We start from the raw sequence: 21,039 nt of genomic DNA on the forward strand, positions 1-21,039 counted from the left end.
AAAGATAAAAACGATGAAAACGAATGCAAACTCAGAGAGAAAAAGGAAGAAACCAACAATAATCGGGAAGCTAATCACCTTTTGAACGATTTTTGCTTTGTTAAAATGTTTTTTTCTTTGTATTGATATCGTGTGTGTAAAAAAGGAAAAAAGGCCCCTTTTACATTGTTTTTCTCCCTTTTTATAGCCGGAGATAAAATAAAAATAAAAATACAATCATAATAAAAATTCTAATTTATTTTTGCTATTATTTTTTCTCCTATTGCCTATTTTCTTTGCTGTTGTCCCCTTTCTGCTTTTCTTGCTGCCCTGTTTTTGTAGGTGAAACCGTCGTACGGAAGAGGGACGTGGCCATCCTAGAGAAGGCGCGCGTGGACCTGGCGTGGAGGCGCAGCACGTGCGGGGATCTGACTCTGCTGCGTTGTTTGTCTTTCGTTTATTGCAGGAATGGTTGTACGATGACGTGGCACGGCATAGCGCGTGGAGGCGTGGGGAAAAGGAGGCGCTCGTGGCTAATGCAGTGCTGGATATTGTTAGGGTTTTCTGTTTCCACATTAGCTGGGCTAGGTTAATTGGGTTTTGCTTTGGGCTAGGTTAAGTGGGTATTTGGGATCTGTTTGGGTTATTGGGCTATCTGTAAATGGATATTATTATTTTTGGACTTTATTTATTTTTATTTGGGTTTTAATTTTTGAACTGTATGTGGGCCAGAAAAATTTGGGCTATTATAACCATGTTTCGGGTGCTGGTCCTGAATGTCCTACCAATGGCTGAGTTCTGGCATTTGTTGCAGATACTCGTAAACTTGTGTGAGCAACATCGTGTAGCTACATTCAAACTGTCAGCTTATGTAGGAAGACCTAGTTATGGCTCAAGTGAGCAATGATGTAAAAGAAAAGGAAAGGAATGGTTTCGACCATGTGTTAGCACACTTTGTGTGAGCTTCCTGTGTATCTGATATTATTCTAAGTAGTTCAACAGCCATGAAAAGGGAAGGAACGTAAGTGTTCCAATGGCTAAATTATGAATTTATAGAAAGGTATGAATTGATGTTGATCAAAGTATGTACAACCATGTTAATGGCAAGTATGAATTAAAATGTGCTATGTTCATGTATTATATCTTACCATGTGATGATATTGTTGAGTTGTGTGTTAAAGCACTAACTATTGTTGTTGATGATGCTTAGGCTTGTGTCAAGCTTGTGTTGGATTGATTCGTGTCTATTTTATAAGATTTTGCATTGAAATGGTAAGTTATGTTCATGATTTATGAACTTAATAAGCATTATATGCTAACATAGTTTTCTTTCCTATGTTTTATAGATTATCGGAAGCTTGATCGATTTGGAAGCTTATAAGAGACCTATCACACTATCTAGAGATTATTTCAGTAGATTTTAAAGTTTTAGTCATGGTTATAATGGCATGTATAGGTGGACTTGTGTTTAATGATTTAGTTGTTATGTTTGGCATGTATATATGGTATTATGGTTGGTGTGCTTTTAGCACTTTGATGCCTTGTGGGTTGGTGTTTATATTGTCAAATTAATGCATGGTTTTATGACCAAACTTGTAAGTGTTGGTATATTTGCAGTGTGATCAATTAGGGAATGCTTTGATATGGAATTTAGTTAAGTATGTTTGGATGAATTCTTTGATATGACCATTTAGACACAAAGTTAGGTATGAATGCTTGGTTGTGATTGAGGTGCCTATATGGCATATTGGTTGAATGGATAAATGATCTATTGAATTGGTCTTTTTATGCATGTTTTGGGCATGTTTTAAAGTCTTGGTTATAAGTGCAAATGGCTTGTAGGTATATGCTTGAATTGGGTGAAAGAAATGGCTTGATTTTAGCCTAGTTCTTGTTCACATGGCCAAAGACACAGGCGTGTGTCTTAGCCGTGTGTGACACGCGGCCATGTGACATGGCCGTGTGTCCCCTGTAGGTTTTAAAGGTTGCTTTCTGAAAGTTACACAGCCTAGAACATGGCCTGGCACCTGGGCGTGTGATGCCATTTCAAGTGTTACACGGCCTGGTACACGGGCGTGTGTTGGCCGTGTGACCTAAGTTAGAGAGTTACACGAGCACGGACATGGGCTAGGACATGGCCGTGTGTCCCTATTTCGATTGTTACACAGCCTGAGACACAGGCGTGTATCTCAGCCGTGTGACCCTTACAGTGTGAATTTTTCTAACTTTTTCCTCAATATTTCAAATGTTTCCAATTTAGTCTCGAATTGTTTCTAAAGTGTTTCTAAGGCCTCGAGGGCTCGAATAAGGAATGATATGCATGTATTTGAATGGATTATACTATGATATATGAAATGTTTGGAAATTAATGTTTTTAAGTTACATTTTTATGGTAATGCTTTGTAACCCTATTCTGGTGACGAATACAGGTTAAGGGTGTTACATTATCAATGTGATTTCTGTAAATATTCTTTAAGGATTGATATAAGAATGTAGTAATGAATTCTATCACTACAAATAGAAATTATTTATCTTATCTGGTATTGAAACAAACAAACATTATTCTAATATTTGATAGTGTAAACTTAGTTGAAAGCTCTAGAAGAGCTAATATATCAATATATAAAAAAACCAAAAAAATTTGTGATGGTTAATGCCTTAGTTTTAAAAGATATTGATTCTAATGAATCTCATATTGAGATTGTGAATGAGGAAAAGATTATATTTCATATGAATCAAAAGAGGATTGAGTTATTGACTACTCTTGTTATTAAATTAAATTGATTGTGACTATCTTTGTGATCTTCTTTTGTCATTATCCCCATTAAATGATTGAAAGAAAAATATTTGACTGTGAAAGATCTACTTATGAGTAATAGAATATGGTAATTTTATTTAAAGCTCATTATGGTTGGATGCACCTGAAGTTGCAAGTTTTTTTTTAAAATTGTGAGTATAACTTTACAGTGTTCAGAATAAGTTCTCAAATAAAATATTATTGATGAGAACTTGCAAGAGAGAACTTATGTATGAAAAGTCATTGGTTATGTACTTGTTGTACACATGGAAAATAAGATTCACTCTTAAAGTTTGCTATTAATAGATTTTGATTGGATTCAAAGTCTACTATTCGAGTTTAATTTGCTTATTTCTTGATAAAATCGTCAAGACTCAACACAGAAAAAAAAAGGTACATCTTAAAATACTAAATTGACTTGATATATGGTTTAAATATTTAAGATGATCTTCTTTTGAAGTTTTTCTTACATGAGTTACATATTGTTTTAAGCATCTCATTTGTTCATGAAACGGAATATTAACTGATTTATTTATGTTGCTGTAGTAGGATTTATAATTAAATAATATATTTGATTAAAACATATCTAGTATGCAAATTTGTGTTAATAAACCAATGAATTTTATGGTTATTCAGATTTGATTTAGTTTAAATAATTGTTAAAGGTAGTAGTTCATACATTTTATATTATCCCATGTAACAATTTATAGTGAAATCGGAATAGTGGTTTTGGGACCACAAATCTGACAAGTAAATCATTATTTTAGTATTATTTTAAGGTCTATGGAATGTTAGTAGGTTCATATTAAAATTTCATTAAGAAATTTCGATGTTTGCATGCTTAATTAAGTAAAAAGGTTTAAATCGTTAAAAGTGTAAAAGTAGAGTTCCAATAGTTAAAAGAGTCAAATGGCTATAGAACTTTAAAGTGAAAGGAATTAGATGGTAATTAGTCCATTTCCATAGTAAGTGGATATTAATGGTAAGGTTTTGCTGTAAATTTTAATAACTAATAAGGCTAAAATGGTAATTTAGGAATTAAAAGAAAATTAAGAAAAGATGAATTAATGTTGTCATCTCTTCATTTCTTCTTCTTTCTTGGTCGAGTACACCATAGAATGGGGGAGAAGGCTTTGTTTTGAATTTCACTTGCATGGTATGATTTTTAAGCCCATTTTTAATGATTTTTATGTTTTTAAGGTCGTTTTAGCTTAATCTAGCTAGCCCGGGGATCAATTTGCAAAACTGTTAAAGATTGAGGGTTATGCCATGAATTCTTTTGTATGTTTGTTGATCTTTGATGATATATTATGAGTCCTGGTTGATAAATAAACAAGTTTTCCAAAGTGATTTTTTATAAAAGTTGCATTTAGGGACTTGTTTGTAAAAATAATAAAATTTCATGTTAAATTTATGAAATGATGATTAGTATGGGTTGGTTTAAGTACCTAGAGAATTCGGCTAGCTTGAGAGGAGGATTAAAATGCATAAATTTCAATTTATGAGCTTAAGGATTAAATTGTGAAAAGTTAAAATGTTAGGGGCAAAATAGTAATTTTTTATAAATAGGAAATGTGGACTAAATTGAATACTAGGTATATTAAATGGATTGAATTTTTCTATTTAGATCAAGATAGACCACGTATGGATTTAGATCAGGGAAAAGCTAAAGCCTCGAATTAGCTCGATTTCATTTCTACACCTCATTCGTCGAGGTAAGTTTGTATGTACAGATTAATATATTCTTGTTATTTAATTGTATGATATTTTGTATTTATAATGCTATTTAACAATGTATATCCAAGGCAATGTTATGACAGTTATTGAGTCCAGGTTGAACCTTTGGAATTCGTAGGTGTTGGTCTTAAATGTCCTACTGATGGCTAAGGTCCTACATTTGTTACAGATACTCCACAGCTCGTGTGAGGAGCATCGTGTAGCTTACATTCTGACCCATAGCTCGGGTGAGCAGGCCTATTTCACAACTTGTGTGAGCATTGATGTAAAAGAAAGGTTATGGTTATATGTTTAAGCACACTTCGTGTGAGCTTTCTTGAGTATCCGATGATATTCTAGATGGTTCAACGGGCAAGAAAAGGGATTGGAATGGTAAGTTTCCAAATGGAGTTATGCCATAAGCTTATGAAAAGATGAATGAATCAAATGATGTATGTTCATGTGAAAATGACTTACCTTATGTTTAATTTAAGTGAGTTATGTATAAATGCACTAATTTGTGCAATGATGATGATGCACAGGCTTGTACCAAGCATGTGGTTTGGGTTACATTATGCTTACATTTAATGTTACATTAATGAAATGGTAAGTTATGTTTCATGTTCTACGAACTTACTAAGAATTATATACTTAAATTGTTTCTCTTTTTTTAGGTTTTATAGATTTTCGGAAGTTCAATCAGTTTGGAAGCTCATCAAAGATCTATCACACTATCCAGCATAAATATCTGTAGTTTTTTAATGTTTTGGCCAAGGTTACAATGGCATGTATAGGTTGAATTGTAATGTTATTGTGATGAATGTTGGTTGGTGGTTTGGCTTGTAAAAGTTGTAAATATTGTCTTTGTTTGATACCTTGATGCCTTGATGAATTGTGTCATTGTACTATTTCATGTTGCATGTTTTGGAATGGTTTATGTGATATATTTTGGAGATAGCTTGAATATGGTAAAGTTATGACATGTTTTGAAAGGCATTTGAACTAGTAGTTGATGAACGAAATGTGGTATAATATGCATGTTTAGGAAAACTTTGATGATTGTATTTGAGGTGCCTTGAATGGCATATTGGTTAGTTGATTTTAGGACTCTTGAATTGGTCATGATGTGTATGTTTGTATAGGGTTTTGATGCCTTGATTATGTGCACAAAAGGCCTAAGGATTATGCATGATTTGGTGTTGGAAATGGCTTGATTTTGGGAAAATTTATGTCCACACGGCTTAAGACATGGGCGTGTGACTCAGTCTGTGTGATAGGCGGCCTGGCGACACGACAGTGTGTCTCCTGTAGGTTCCTTTGTATGCGCGTCAATTACACTGCCTAGCACACGGCCTAGCACACGACCTTGAACACGGAAATGTAGGGCTATTTTGAGAGTTACACAGCCTGGCACACTCACGTGTGAAATGGCCGTGTGACCCTACCCAGAGAGTTACACATGCTGGGACACAATCGTGTGTCCACGGCCATGTGACCCCTGTTGTCAAATTTTATTAACTTTTTTATAAACTTTCCAAATGTTTCCAAATTGGTCTTGAACCATTTCTAAGGTAATTTTAAGGCATCAAAGGCTCGATTTAGGGAGATATATATGTGAATGGTTGTTTTATTTTATATTTTTAATGAGTTATGAAATGTATGTGTAAATGTTCTATTTTTTCAGTAATACTTTGTAACCCTAATCTGGCAATAGATACAGGCTAGGGGTGTTACATTTAGTGGTATCAGAGCTATAGTTTAGTAAGTTCTCAGACTGAACGTAGCATGTATAGAGTCTAGAAATACATGCCATTATATAACCTGCAATAGTGTGATAACTCCTGACTTAAATTAAACTATGTTTTCATATCGATAAGATGTTATCCAACCGAGCTGATTCTAATGAAGTAGAAAGTAATGCGTAAATCTCCATTCATAGAGTAGCATCTAGTGGTATTAGGCCCATATCTGAGGATCAAGAAGGAGAGGCTAAAGAGGCCTTCTTTCAGATGATGTTGGAGTGGTTTTTAGAGTTCGTGCGAACGAACCCAATGGCTCAATGACCTCCACCCCCACTTGTACCCTAACTAGTCCTTATAGTTCCTCAAGGTTTGGAACCAATAAGAGTAAATAAGCCTCCAGTTGATAAAATTCGAAAGTATTGGGCTGAAAAGTTTTGAGGTACAACTAAAGATGATCCAAAGAGAGCCGAGTTCTGGTTAGAAAGCACGGTGAGAGTTTTTAATGAATTATCGATTGAACGCATCTGATTAATATCTAAACCATTATTTATGAGAACTAAACTTCCTATTTCAACATGAAATTTTGTTTATTTACGTGTTGTACGCATCAAGACTATAAGTTATAAATACTCCCCATGACAATTGGTTTTTAGTCAATAGCTAAATAGTTCTCATCTTTGAATTTTTGTATGTGCATATATGTTCCAATTGCTCCACCATAATGCACAAAGATGAGTGAATTCTCAAAGAAAGTTAGGAATATATATTAATTAGAAGTGTCCTTGTATTATTAGATGTTTTTAATGTAGTGGAGATTCAATTATGACTTGATTTCTGATTACTATTTTGGTTTAATAGTTTTCCCAATATTAGGGGGAGAGAAATAATAGCTAAATGAAATCACTGCTTGTGATGAGTTACCATTATCTATATCCTTATAGAGAGTAATATTAACTAAAAGTTTAAAAAGGATAACTCACTTTATTACAAGTTAACTATCAGATGTATTCACAAATTTAATGAGAATAACCAAGTGTTATATACCATCTAATATTTTGAATTAAAGTCCCAATAGGGAAATTAGTTAGAATAAATAATAGATTAATCGATTCTAAAGATGAAAATTCTTCTAGATGGTCATATAATGGAGGCAGGTACTCCAGAAGAGATTTAGGTACATGGAACTGAAGATTAAAATAGTGTAAATAAGAGATCTCGATAAGTTATGTCAGTTCGAGAAAATGTGGAACCAATAATAAAACTGGTCAAAAATGGTTTTGCATGCAATATTATTGTTAAAATAATGAAATAAAAAGATAACCTTGAATGAATCTATTGGGAAATATAGATGTGAAAAAAATCAATCAAAATAGAAAGACGTAACTCAAATATAATTAAATTCAGGGAGTTTTTGAACTAGTAGTCCAAATATCTAAAGGTATAAAGCAAGTGAGGGTACAGATTAAGTAGTTTTGAAAAAAAAATGGAATAAAATATGAAGTTTGTGCTAAGTCCTGACATTGATTATGTAAAGATATAATATTCTTTTGTGGTGGATACAAAAACCTTTAGATATATTATCAAACTGACTGTTCATAAAAGATTTAACTTGTATCTAATGGTTGTTGTTACAACTTTTTATGAATCACTATATAGTAAAGTTTATATTAAAATTCTTGAAGGATTTAGAATGCTAGAAGCATATTAAAATTCTCGGGAAATTGTTCATTTATATGAATTGAAATAATTTGAACATATGTGGTAAATTTTACTTATTGAATAATAGTTGAAGGAGGATTGTAACACCCCAAAATAGGGCCTAGGAGTTTTAAGGGTATTTTAGGAATTTTGGCCGATATGAAATTGGAATTTCATAATGTTGGTATTCAATAATGTTTTCGACAATGGTTTTCATAAACTTAAGTCAATTTCTAAAAATGAATTTTAAATATCCTTATTTTTCGAAAAATGACTGAATCCTAACATGGTCAAAACTGAGAGTCTTTATGAAGCAAATTGCCCAGAATTTTAAAATCAACCTAAAGAACCCCTTTCCCTAGCTTATTTTCATGTTAAACCATCCCCAACATTGAGTTGTCGTCCTTTCTTGCTCTCCCAACTCTCCCAATCGATTTTACTTCCCAATCCTAATCTCTTTTGACTTCCAACATCCTTTAAGCAATAAATCCCCATTGAAACCAAGAAAACACTCAAAAATCTCTTTGAATTGATCATCTTCTCCAAACGTGGGTTTTCTTGAATTCGTGTCAATCTGTATTTTTCTTGCATACAAGGTAATCAATCATCTTCATATTAGTTTTAAATGCTATTTAGACTTTTAAATCAAATTTTTAGCCATTAAAACGCATGTTGTAGGGGAATAAAATCGAGTCTTTAATGGTGAATTTTGAGTTTGTGGATAAAAACTTGGTTTTAAAGTGTTTTTCAATAAGTTTTAACCTAATTAGAAGCTTTATAAATTAACTTTGAAGTTTTATCAAGGATTTCTCGAGTTTTAATGAATTTTCGTTGTTATGGCAAAAAAATTATCGAAAAATTTTGATACCTTGAAACGTGTAGTTTTGTGTAGTTTAAAGGTTGAGAATTATTCGTAGATGAATATGAGGATGAATGAAAATCGTTTCGTATGAAAAGATTAAGTGTAGACCGAGTTATTCGAATTTTAAGGTTGTCATGCTAAAGGGTTTAGTTATATGAGAATATAGTTTAAGGTTGTATTTGGGTTGGTTTAAGTGAGTCCTTGGTTGTTACTTAACTGCATATATTGTGTGATTTTTGTGTGTGAAGCCTCAGATTCATTAGAGCCTACTACAAGTTGAAGGAAGAGCTAGTTATAGCTCTCAGTTTTCAGCGAAAGTTGATAATCGGTGAATGTTTTAGAATCGCTGCTTGTAGATGATTCGTTGTGTATTTTGGAATTTAGAGGTAGCCTAAACCCCTACTCTAAATTCTGAGTGTAAGTGTTCTTTTACCTATGCTAAATATGTGATAAATATGGTTGTGAATTGTGATAAAGTGAATTATGATGTGATGAAATATAAACATGTTGTGATGACTGTTGTGACTATAATTATGAGGGTATGTTATTTATGCCATGTGAAAGTGTGTATAATATACTCATTAAGAATTCTAATCATATAAATTATAACTCATAATTATTTTTTTACAAATTTTAATGTTTTTCTAAATTCAGAACAGGGGACTTCAGAAACCATTCTGGCCCTGTCACACTAAAATTCAAATATATCATAATATAAAATTTCTTTGCCTGCAGTGTTTCTTTCATATGAAATTAGACTCAATAAGATTTAATTCTATATCTCATTCACTCTCTAATTCAATTTCTACTAATTTTGGTGATTTTTCAAAATCATGTCATTGTTGCTGTCTAAAAACTATATCATTGCAAATTTTTACTCTTTTATTATTTCTTTGTATTAACTATCATTTAGGCATATATAACATCAAACATAATCCTAATTAGCCATTTCATAAAGACATACACACAAAATGACTAAGTCTCTATACATGCCATAACTTAAAACGTTTGTCAATGAAAATACTCAATTGGTAACTTGATAGTTGATAGTGTGAAGCGATCTTCCACGACCTCCAACCTGAGCTTGTTTGATAAGACTCTGGAACAAAGGAAAGGAAAGAGGTAAGATTATAAAGCTTAGTAAGTTCAAATGTAAAATAACAATCATTAGTAATGAATTTAGCTTATTACTAAGCTTTCATAATTTGCATAAATAATGCTAAGTTCATACTTTCCCATATTACTCATCAGTAACCTTACCAAAAGCTCAGAATAAAAAAAATAAAGCACCTTACTTAATAGCTTGCTTACGTACCTGCAACATCTCATTTAACACATTAATACTCTTTCATAATATAGGCATATTGCCAATCATGTCACAAAGCGTCATAAGTATAACTGAAAACTTATCACTTACTTAATACTTGAATATACTCATTAAAATACTTTTAATATCATCAACTTATAACCTCAATATTATTAAGCCTTATGTACATACCCGTGCCTAGTCATAATACTCACATATCCTACTCTTGCTTATCTTGAGCATACTCCTTGAATTTCACGTTGAACTACTTGTAATATTAGGGGTGTTCGGGATATTTCGTACACCTGGTAGGACGCTAATGCCATATCCCAGATATGGTCTTACATGGGATCACATCTCTAGCCGATGCCTGTCCCAGACATGGTCTTACACTTACTCTTCTTTGTCCGTGCCGATGCCATGTCCCAGACATGGTCTTACACTAGCACTCCCCGGTCTGTGCCGATGCCATGTCCCAGACATGGTCTTACACTGGCACTCCTCGATCTGTGCCGATGCCATGTCCTAGACATGGTCTTACACTGGCACACTTACTGTCATGGTCCAACCATGGTCTTTTCCGTCAATTCTTTCTTAATTGCCATGTTATAAACATGGACTTTTTCGTCAATTCTTCCTTAATTGCCATGTTATAAACATGGACCTTGAGATATCAATGCTTTGACAAATCATAGCTGAAACATACTTGCTCAAATTCTCAAGGTCAGTCCAATAACTTAATAATAATAGCAACAATTGCATAATAATTAAATGCTACTCAACTTACATACTTACATTCTCAATCTCATCATATCCTCAATTTATCTTACTCTCCTCAAATTATGCTATTCAATACTTTCTTGATCTTATACAAAGCCACATTACAACTATGGTCTTATATGTAAACTTATTCGAATTCTCATTTTTAATGTCGAATCACTGTCGAACATTTCCCAACATTATCATTATATTCAAAAATCAATACTAAAGCATTTATAACTAATATATCAATTTAGCATTCAAACATGCTTAATTAAATGCATATTAAACACATGAACTTACCTCGATACCAAAACGGCCATTTGATCAACTTTCCCGATTTTCAGTTTTTCTCTCGTTCTAGGTCCAAATCTCATTTTCTGGGATCTAAAACATCATATTTCACTTATTTAATCAATTTACTAATCATTTCAGACCTAAAACATATTTTGAAAAAATTTACATTTGTGCCCTTAAACTTTTGCATAATTATGATTTTTCCCCTGGGCTCGGAAATTAAACTTCATTCCTTTTCCTTTTGTTTTATGACATGCTGAACATTTTTCCCTTCTATGGCAAGATCAAATTCTTACTCTAACATGCACTTATGAATAATAATAATTTTTACCGATTATGCTGTTTCACTCGTTCTCACTGAAAATCGCTTAGTAAAAATCGTTTAACATAATTCTAAGCTTCATATTCTATCATGAAACATCAAAATACACACTTTTCATCTATGGGTAATTTTCCAATATAAATCCTAGCTCGAATTAATGGTAAAATTAGCTTAAGCGAGTTACCGGGATTCTAAAAATGTAAAGAACATGAAAAACGAGGCTAGAACAGACTTACTATGAAGCTTGGAAGATGAACAAACCCTATCCATGGTGTTCCCTTGATACATTCGGCCATGGAGAAAAGAAATGAAGAAAATGATAGCTTATTTCATGTTATTTTGTCTTTATTCATTAATTAAGGCATTTTACCAAAATGCCCTTAAATACCTTACTTACTAACCATGTCTATTTTTTTCCATCAAACTTTAATAATCTAATTTCTATTTAAGGACCTCTACTTTAAACCCCCATTTCAGTTAAGTACTTTATGAACTAGAACACATATTTTGCAACTTTTGCAAATAAGCCCTAATAGACAAATTAAACATGCAATCTATAAAATTCTTAGTCTTAACACATGCATCTAATCAATCGGTAAATTATGATAATTCATCGTAATAAACTTTTCTATTTCGAATTTGTTTTCTCGCAACCACTATTTCATTTGGGCCCTATTTCGAGATGTTACAAATATGTGATTGATATGTGTCGGAATATATATGTGTTTAAACATTCGTATAAATAATGTGTAAAAGAATGCACAGAATATGACTAAATATGTGAATTATGGAACTTAGTTAATGACGTTTTGGGAATATGTTGTATGTTGTTTGGTTGATGCATGACGACTTGTTTGCATAGTGGTTGTTCTAGGCATTCACTGAGCTTGTTAAGCTCACCCACTCTATTTTATCCTTTACAGAGTAGTTCTGTTCTCAATGTGAGTGGTGTGGCCATCGAGGGATTGATCCAAGCCATTCTTTATTCATTAAAGTAGGTGTTTTGCTTATTCTAGTTCAAGGGAATAAAAAGACAATGCGGTAGACATTTATTTCAAATTGTTAAGATGTATTTGGGATTATTTGTATATTATGTATGTTAGGAAGCATGTGGACTTGGATATGGTATTTGGACTATTGTTTTAGACATTTTGAGGCTTATATGACTAGGTGAATGGAGCGTGATGTTTAGGGATTAAGTTTAAATGATTTAAATGCTCTTATACGCTGAGTTTTTGTAACCTGAAGTAGAGGTATCGATATTAGGGCTTTTAAAACGATACCTTTGTATTTTCAAAAGTGCAGAAAGTTAAAATACCAATTTGGTATTTATACCTTGGCTCGAGTATCGATACTCGAGGTGTAATTATTGATACCTTGCGGAATGTACCGATATTTTTCAATATTTTAAAATTTGGCTAGAAATAGAATGCTAATTTGGTATCAATTTTTCAGGTGGTATCCATACCACTTAAAGAAAATATCGATACCATAGAGGTAGTATCGATACCTACATAACATTTTTAAGAAAATTTGATAAGTGGTCTAATGCATGATTAATACCTTCGTTATGTTATTTTATGAATTCTTGGCATGGTTTATCAACAAAAAGTGAATGTATGGTTTATAATTCATGATAGTACCATGTTATTATTAATTGAAAAAAAAATATGCATGAGAAATAACATGTCGTTTTAGATGAACAAATAGTGAGACAGTAGTGTGGCATCTCAATATTTGGCTTGACGTCCAGGCCGGGTGTAAGGTGTTACAAGGATTATAAAATGATCCAAAATACCTATTTGTGTTTTTATAAAAGAATCATGTTTAAAGTTTACTATGATTATTGTTGAAATTCCTAAATAAATCAAAGTATATTTCCTCCAAATTTCCCCTCATTCGTGACTTTAAAAATAATGGTGATATAAATACTTAGCAAATACATTCGAATAGCCATTTGAAAAGCTAATATTTAATATTGAATACGTAGAATATAAAAAAGTATGTGATGTTGTTATGAGATGAAATAAATACGCGTATTATAGATATGTGAACTCTTTTTTCTTTACTAGACATTATATACATATAGACATCCAAACAGAAGTGTTATAAATATTTTATCAAGTGAATATCCATCAAAATCTAAATCTAGAATCAACACTTCTGCTACGCTTTTTCCTCCGTATATCAATTAACAACAATCTAATTACAACATTAATTTACAATATATTAGAAAAAAATTAGTTATTTCTAGGTTAAATTTATATTAATTATTTATATTTTATGTTTAACTATTTTAAAACATTAAATAAACTTTTTTTCTTATATTATTTACCAAACGAGTCAATCATCATGTTTATTTCGTGGTGAAAGAGTGGCTGTAGCTTTGAAGCCTCAGTCAAGATGGATGCTTTCCATACGTTTCCCCTACTGCTGCTGGAAGTTGCACAGTAAAATGTTAAAAAAAGATAATAATAATAAAAAAGGTAACCGACCCCCTTTCATGGTTAAAGTCAAACATGCTGTAGAACACTGTAACAAGCCTTTCATTCTTTAAATACCAACAACCTACTTAATTTCTAGTCCAAAGGAAACCCCCTATGGATTGCCAACCTCATTTCTTACCTACTTACCTTGCACTTAAAGATGCCGCTACCCAAACTCAAGAGTAGGCCCTCAACCAACAAAATTTAGCCGGTTCAATATATCAAAAAATTGAAAGAAAACCTAAAACTTATGCCAGCTCCACAAATTCTACATTTCCTCATCTTTGTCTACCAGTATCCTTTTGCATGCTTCATAGCACATGAATGAAATACCAGCAGCAGGTACCAATTTCATGCAACTTGGACCCAAACCTTTATATAACCCATGAATCCCTTCTTGCTTCAGAATGCTCGACAGTGCATGGAACACGTTCTTGTACACCTGTCTTCCGTTCAGCGCCCCTACTTGCATTTGCTTGCGAGCCACCTCAAGTGGGAATGTTGCACTACTTGAAATAGCTCCTGCTAGTGATCCTATTAAAAGGGTTTCGATGTTGCCAATCTTCTCCTCCTTCAAAACTTTACGGTACACTTTCCGTAAAGTATCATATGCAAAATAGTTAGTGGCAGCATATGGAATTACTCCAATGAGACTAGGAGCAAGGCCTCTATAAAGTTCACCAGGGCCCTCCTTTTGCAGTATTTTTAAGAAAGCATCAAGTATACCATCATACATATTTTTCTGCAAAATCAACAAATCTTGGGTATAACTGAAAACGCATTTTTATGAGCCTGAATAACAATTTTTAGATTGTGTCTTACCTCAATGGTTAATCGAGTCTTAATCAACTCAAGAGGATAGGTCAACAATGTTGAGCTGACTCCAGCACAAGCTCCTGCAACTAATGAAGAAGGAATTGGAATCTTTGGTTCTTCCCCAGGTGTGGGTGATAACTGCTTATTCACAGTATCGAAAGCAAATAGCTGCGGTACATGGGGAATCAATGTTTCAACACATAGAGAAAAACTGTAATTTTCATTTTCACTAAAGAAGTGCAATACGTTTCAAGATACATCCAACATGGAATCCTAATATCCAGAAAGATGCAGCTAAGCTTTTCTACTACTATATTGCTGGTCTATACTATGTTACTCAGACTCAAATGTGACTATCATATATTCAATTTTTCAAACGTGGGTCTTTGGAGGATCATATCCTAGTACCTTTGTTGGAATATGTGTCAGATGCAGATACTTCAAGCAAAAAGAAGAATCAGAGTACCATAGGGTATAAAGATTTCAAACAGGAAAAAATTATCAGCAATGGCTCAGATTCTGTTTACTATTGGTGCCTTCTGTGAATTCGGTATTATGTCCACAGCAAGGCTAAAATCCTAGTATAGTGCAATATTTTATCCATTTATTTAGTTAATTCGTCGAGATATGAACATTGATACATATCAAGGACAAAATTCACAGAACTACTCTCTGCAACAAGCCAACAACCAAAAAACCCCCTGGCTATAGTAAGAACAAAAACATAGATGAACTCTTACAGAAGATTTGCTAGAAATCTCAACATGAGTCGTGTAATAGGGTTCTACATATAATTGAGTTTAGGAATTAAACTACAAAAGCATAACCAAAAATGGCATGAAGCATGAAACTAAGGACAGCAATATTCACCACCAAATGGTCTGTGAAAAATGATTCCAATAATTGCCTTATCCATCTCTTCCATATGTATAAAAGTTCAATCATTGAGAATATAAGAACCAGAAAGAAATGTGCAGAAGAAGAAAGCGGCATACAAAGGCTTGTTTACAAGCTGGTAAGGAATAAAATAGTACATGTTTCCATTAGACAACTGAACCATAGAGAATAGGTACTATGCTAACAGAAGTTTTGCCAACCAAGGTAATACAAATTTAAGTGTAGAATTGATGCCAACATAATTAACCTACATCAGTACCTCTTACAAAGTAACATCTTCAATAGTTTTGACTTCTGCTCATCTCCTTATATTAATTATGTTCATCCTTTAGGAAGATTAAAACCATTAAGAAGACTAACCTTAAAAAATTACTAGGTGACTGGCATCTAGTATATTTAGGTGGTTGGCACCCTGAATATTTACTGTTTCTTTATCAAGTTGCTTAACCAAGGTAAACAGAGCTCTGTTTCACCATCCGATCAATCAGAAAACTACAACTTTGACCTATTTAAGGCAACACTTTACTTTGGCTTCAGCAGAGAGCCATATGAAACTAGCATATATAATTATAAATGCACATAGACACACCCAGCATATATGAACCAAAACATTTTACTGCAGAAAGAACACCACAAAGCTCTAATTAACCAACATAGCAATATCCAGCTCCACAAAACCACAAACAAGCTGCAAAACATCCATAAAATAATAATTAAGAAAAGGGGGATTGAGTACCTCTATTGCCTTGCTAGGTGCAACCCGAATCACGTTAACAAAATTACCCCTAAACAACCCCTTCCACCCATCAGTCTGCATTATATCATTGAAAACTTCAAGTGTAGAACTCCCACTACTCCCAACCATCAAATGCGTCCTTATAGTCTCCAATGGTGCGACGCAAGTCCTAGAAACCGCCCCAGCTATGGCACCGCTGATTAACCTCCTCAATGAAGGATTAGAAACCTTGATTTTTAGTTTTAATCCAACTTTCTTCTTTGTCTTGGAAGCTGCTTCACCTTCTGCTACTCCAACAACACGTATTTCCTCTTGTGATGGTAAATATTTCAGAAAAAAATCGGAAAACGGTGCTTTGATTCCACCATTTTCACGGGGATTTGGGGAATCCGGGGATACGCCAAATCCTATGCCCATCTGACCAACGCTTGCAAATAACCCACCTGGATAAACATTATTCTGTTCCAGACTCCACTGAGACCCCAAATTACATACAGAGAAAAACCCATCTTTCTTGTCATCAAGCATCTGAACTCCTCCCTTGCTCATGATTAGAAACAAAAAATTTAAAAAAAGGGGTGCTTTTCTAGGGTTTATAGAACACCCAAATCCGTGTTTTTCATTGTTTTAAGAGAAGTGAGCGTGTTTTTGAAGAAATGGGTGCCTAAAAAACTCCAAATTTGAGACAAACCAAGTATTCTAAACAAGCTAAATAGAATAAGAGACAAGAAAAAAGCTTAGAATCCTAAACATGGAAGAAACAGGAGGAAGGGAGGCGGAGAGCAGAGAGGAAAGGTGAATGTATCTTATGCTCTCAGGTCAGGGTTTCATATTTTCCTCTTTCTCTCGTATTGGAGAACCCAAAAGCTATATATTATATTATGTTCATATAATATAAAAGTAGTATTTATAGGATTGGGGTCAGCTAGGTTTGGTTTGGTGGGTTTAGTGGGGAAGTGTTAGGTTTTATTTTGCCGTACTTACAATCTAACAAGCGGAGTGAATGTGAATATGAAGGTGTTCTGTAGCTTTGGAGATTTCAGTAATTTGCTGCGCCTTCAATATTGGTTTTATAAATGGAAACTGAATGGACAATGAATGCTGCTTATGAATTAATGGAAATATTATCTTTTACTTTTGCGGCCAATTTAGTGATATATAATAAGACCAGCAAAGCAGTTGTGAAAGTAGAGACAAATGTATATAGGTGATCTGATTGCACCTTTCCAGTTACCACTCAAAGGCACTGGATTCTGGAGAAGGCAAGGCGGATCCTTGTGCTGCCTGCCGGACACTGCATCTCTCACGGGATCTTTTCTTTTCCCTTCAGTTTCCGCCAAACATGACAGAGGACACTTGCCACCTTTCACTTTTTCTATAATACTAACAATTTGACTTTTTTTTCCTTCAAAATAGGTTTTTTCCGGTGATGACTAGAGTGGGAACTTATTATAATGGGATTTATTGCAATCTACGGTTAGAAACGAAAGGGGGATAATAAGACTTGCAATCATTGGAGGAAAAAGTTGGAATCATTTGGGAAACATGTGAATATCATTTTACTAAAGAAATAACTTATATTGGACGATGATTTTATAAGTTAAAAGTTAAAATATTTATAAGAGATAACATCATCAAATTTTAAGATATAAAATTATTATGTATTAATTCATATTCAACCTATTTTAACTCTAGTTTTTTTTTATATAAAAAAACATAGATAAAACAAAAAATCAAATAAGGTTGAAACTTTAAAATTTATACAATTCTTGTTAGTGAAAATTTAAAAGAAGAAAAGATATTTGATAGCATGACACTATTTTATTGGTGCTTACAAACTATATTTTTTAAGATGATCCTTTATTCTCATCTAAAATAGGTGAGAGAAAATCAAAGCAAAAATTGCATAGAAAGCGTTTCCATTTCCATGTAAATGTTGGAGTTCGACCCAAAAAAGCACTATAGGCATCACTATCACGGTAAAATGAGAATGAAAAAAAAAAGAAACTAAGCACATTTTATTTAAACTCATATATAAATAATTCAAACGAGAATATTTTGGAATTTTTTGAAAGTTATTTGGAAAATTTTGGAATTTACAAGAATTACAGTAAGATCCACCATCCTCATAACCGAATATAGGTCAAGTACCATTTTTTGTTTTGCTTTTTAGTAGTTTTACTAACAAGTTCTTGAAAGTTCTTCAATGTAGAATTGAACCCAAAAATATATAATTCAAACGAGGATATTTGGAAACTTCTTGAAAGTTATTTGTAAAATTTTTGAAATTATAGGAATTATAGTGAAATCTACCATCTTCATCGATGAATAAAGGTCAAACACTGTTTTCGATTATGCTTTGTTAATAGTATTTATAATTTTTTTTACTTAAGTTCTTGAATGTATAACTAATATTAAACTAATGTTTAGAAGTGAAGTTTTAGTGCTGAAACATCTCAAGTTCTTCAATGTAGAACTGAACCCAGATATATATAATTCAAACGAGGAAATTTGGAAAGTTGAAAGTTATTTGTAAAAATTTTGAAATTATAGGAATTATAGTGAAATCTACAATCTTCATCAACGAATAAAGGTCGAACACCTTTTTTGGTTATCCTTTGTGAGTAGTATTTATAATTTTTTTACTTAAGTTCTTGGATGTATAACTAATATTAAACTAATGTTTGCAAGTGAAGTTTTAGTGCTGAAACATCATAAATGGCAGAAGGAACAAAAAAAATCGTGAAGAATTCCACTTCAATTTAAATGACGAACTTTTTGGTGATGAAGCATCAGGACATGTTATGGAATGAGGACAAGGAGTGGGAAATTCCAGTTCAAGTAGTCATTTTAAAGAATATTTTTATGAAAATGATGTTGTTGATTTAAAGTTAGAGCAAGTAAAAGGGATGGAATTCAGTTTATTAGCCAAAGCTCCAGAACTTTATTTCAGCTATGCTCATGTAATGGGTTTCGGTGTTAGGTTGGGAGGTACCAAGGCAGATGCATCTGGGAATGTTGTTACAAAGTATTACTACTATAATAAAGAAGTAAAGCATGTAGATAAATGGATGAATCATAAGAAAAGAGTTCAAAATCCTCAAGATATGAGTAGAAATAGATGTAAGGTGAGAATGAGAGTGGCTATGACAAAGGGTGAGCAGGGATAGGTAGTTGCCAATTTCATTAAAGAACACAATCATGAATTAGTTGTTTATCATGAACAAAGGAATCTAATAAGGTTGACTCGAGAAATTTCAACCACTACAAAGGTTGAAGCGTTGGCAAAGAGAAGAGTGAGAATCCAACCTTCTCAAATGATGTCGTGGTTTGCTGACCTAGGTTGTGGTTTTGAGAAGTTTAGCTTTAGAAAGAAAGATTTGTTAAACATGTTACAAATAGAGGTAATAAAAATTGCTGAAATAGAGGATGCAAATGCTGCTATTGAATATTTTGAGGCTAAGAGAAAATGATTTAGGTTTGTACATGAAGTATGCAACTGACAAAAACAACCACCTTGAAAATCTTTTTAGGGCTAACTCGCGCAACAAGATAGATTATGCATACTTTGGAGATGTTGTTGCATTTGATACAACATACAATAATAAATGCTATGATCTATCGTTGTTGGTATTCGTCGGAGTAAACAATAACCATTACATTTAATTTTGCAATTATGTCCAATGAGAAACATGACAATTTTGTTTGGATGTTGAATGAGTTCCTTAATTGCAAGAGCATGAAAAAGCCCATATTGGTGGTTACAGACGGTGATAGGGTAATTCATTTCACATTGGAATCAGTCTTACTTGAGGTTAATCATAGGATTTGTGTATGGCACATACTGAAGAATGTTGTGTCACATATACACAAAGTTGAAACTCTACAGGCATTTAAGAGATGCATGTAATAGCCTAATTTACAACGTTGTCAAAAACAGTGGTTTTGGGACCACCAATCCAACGATAAAACTTGTAAATATTATTTATTAATATTTACAAGTCTGTTATAGTTTTATTTATTGTTAATTGGTAATTCAGTTCGTAGGTTAGAAATTATGTGTATGGGCCAAATCGTGAGAATTAGCGAGTAGCTAGTTAAAAAAGTTTAATAAAAATTTATTAAGGTTTAAGGTGGTAAATAACCACTTCAGCATGTTTTACCGATTGTGTCAATGTATGGTATAGAAACTTGTTAATTTTCGTTGAATGATAAAAATTATACTGTATGATGTTATAAATTGTAGTGGATAGAAAGAGAATTTCACTCTCATCTTCCTCCACAGAAAGCATTGATCTCCAAAGAAGAAAGCTCTAAGCATTCTTAGGCAATTGACCCATGCATATAAGTGAATTTGAAGTTTGTTTTGTAAGAATGTTATATTTTTGAGATCTTTATAACTCAATTTAGCTATTCTGCATGTTCGATTTTAAATCTGTTAGAGTTGAAAAGTTGTAATTGATTAAATGAATGTGTTAACTTTTAGATCAAGAACCAAATCAACCCATTGATAATAGAGGAAAAAGGAAAATTCTTGGAAAAGTCTTTGATATTTTATTCTATTACTATAAGTAACGCTTAGGTTTGTGCAAGTGTACACAGTCGTTATCAAGTAATAAGTAAGTA

General features: G+C 32.9%; 1 protein-coding gene across 1 annotated transcript; it reads right to left on the bottom strand.

Moving 5' to 3' along the window:
* Nucleotides 1-13,953: 13,953 nt before the first annotated feature.
* LOC107949529 (adenine nucleotide transporter BT1, chloroplastic/mitochondrial) lies at nt 13,954-17,833 on the bottom strand. The gene is made up of 3 exons (XM_016884199.2): nt 16,414-17,833; nt 14,787-14,948; nt 13,954-14,706 (listed from the first exon to the last, which is right to left on the bottom strand). The coding sequence occupies exons 1-3, from the start codon at nt 16,960-16,962 to the stop codon at nt 14,233-14,235; spliced, it is 1,185 nt and encodes a 394-aa protein (XP_016739688.2). The 5' UTR covers nt 16,963-17,833; the 3' UTR covers nt 13,954-14,232.
* Nucleotides 17,834-21,039: the final 3,206 nt, after the last annotated feature.

The sequence above is a fragment of the Gossypium hirsutum genome, chromosome D03 (genome assembly GCF_007990345.1).
Source record: "Gossypium hirsutum isolate 1008001.06 chromosome D03, Gossypium_hirsutum_v2.1, whole genome shotgun sequence".
In the NCBI taxonomy this organism is placed as follows: Eukaryota; Viridiplantae; Streptophyta; class Magnoliopsida; order Malvales; family Malvaceae; genus Gossypium; species Gossypium hirsutum.

What these genes read in the sequence shown, in the direction of transcription:
- LOC107949529 (XM_016884199.2), bottom strand. Translation starts at nt 16,962, where the DNA reads ATGAGCAAGGGAGGAGTTCAGATGCTTGATGACAAGAAAGATGGGTTT. An exon ending in CACCTAGCAAGGCAATAGAG is followed by an intron (nt 14,949 to 16,413) that starts GTACTCAATCCC and finishes CATGTACCGCAG; the next exon opens with CTATTTGCTTTCGATACTGT. An exon ending in AGACTCGATTAACCATTGAG is followed by an intron (nt 14,707 to 14,786) that starts GTAAGACACAAT and finishes TTGATTTTGCAG; the next exon opens with AAAAATATGTATGATGGTAT.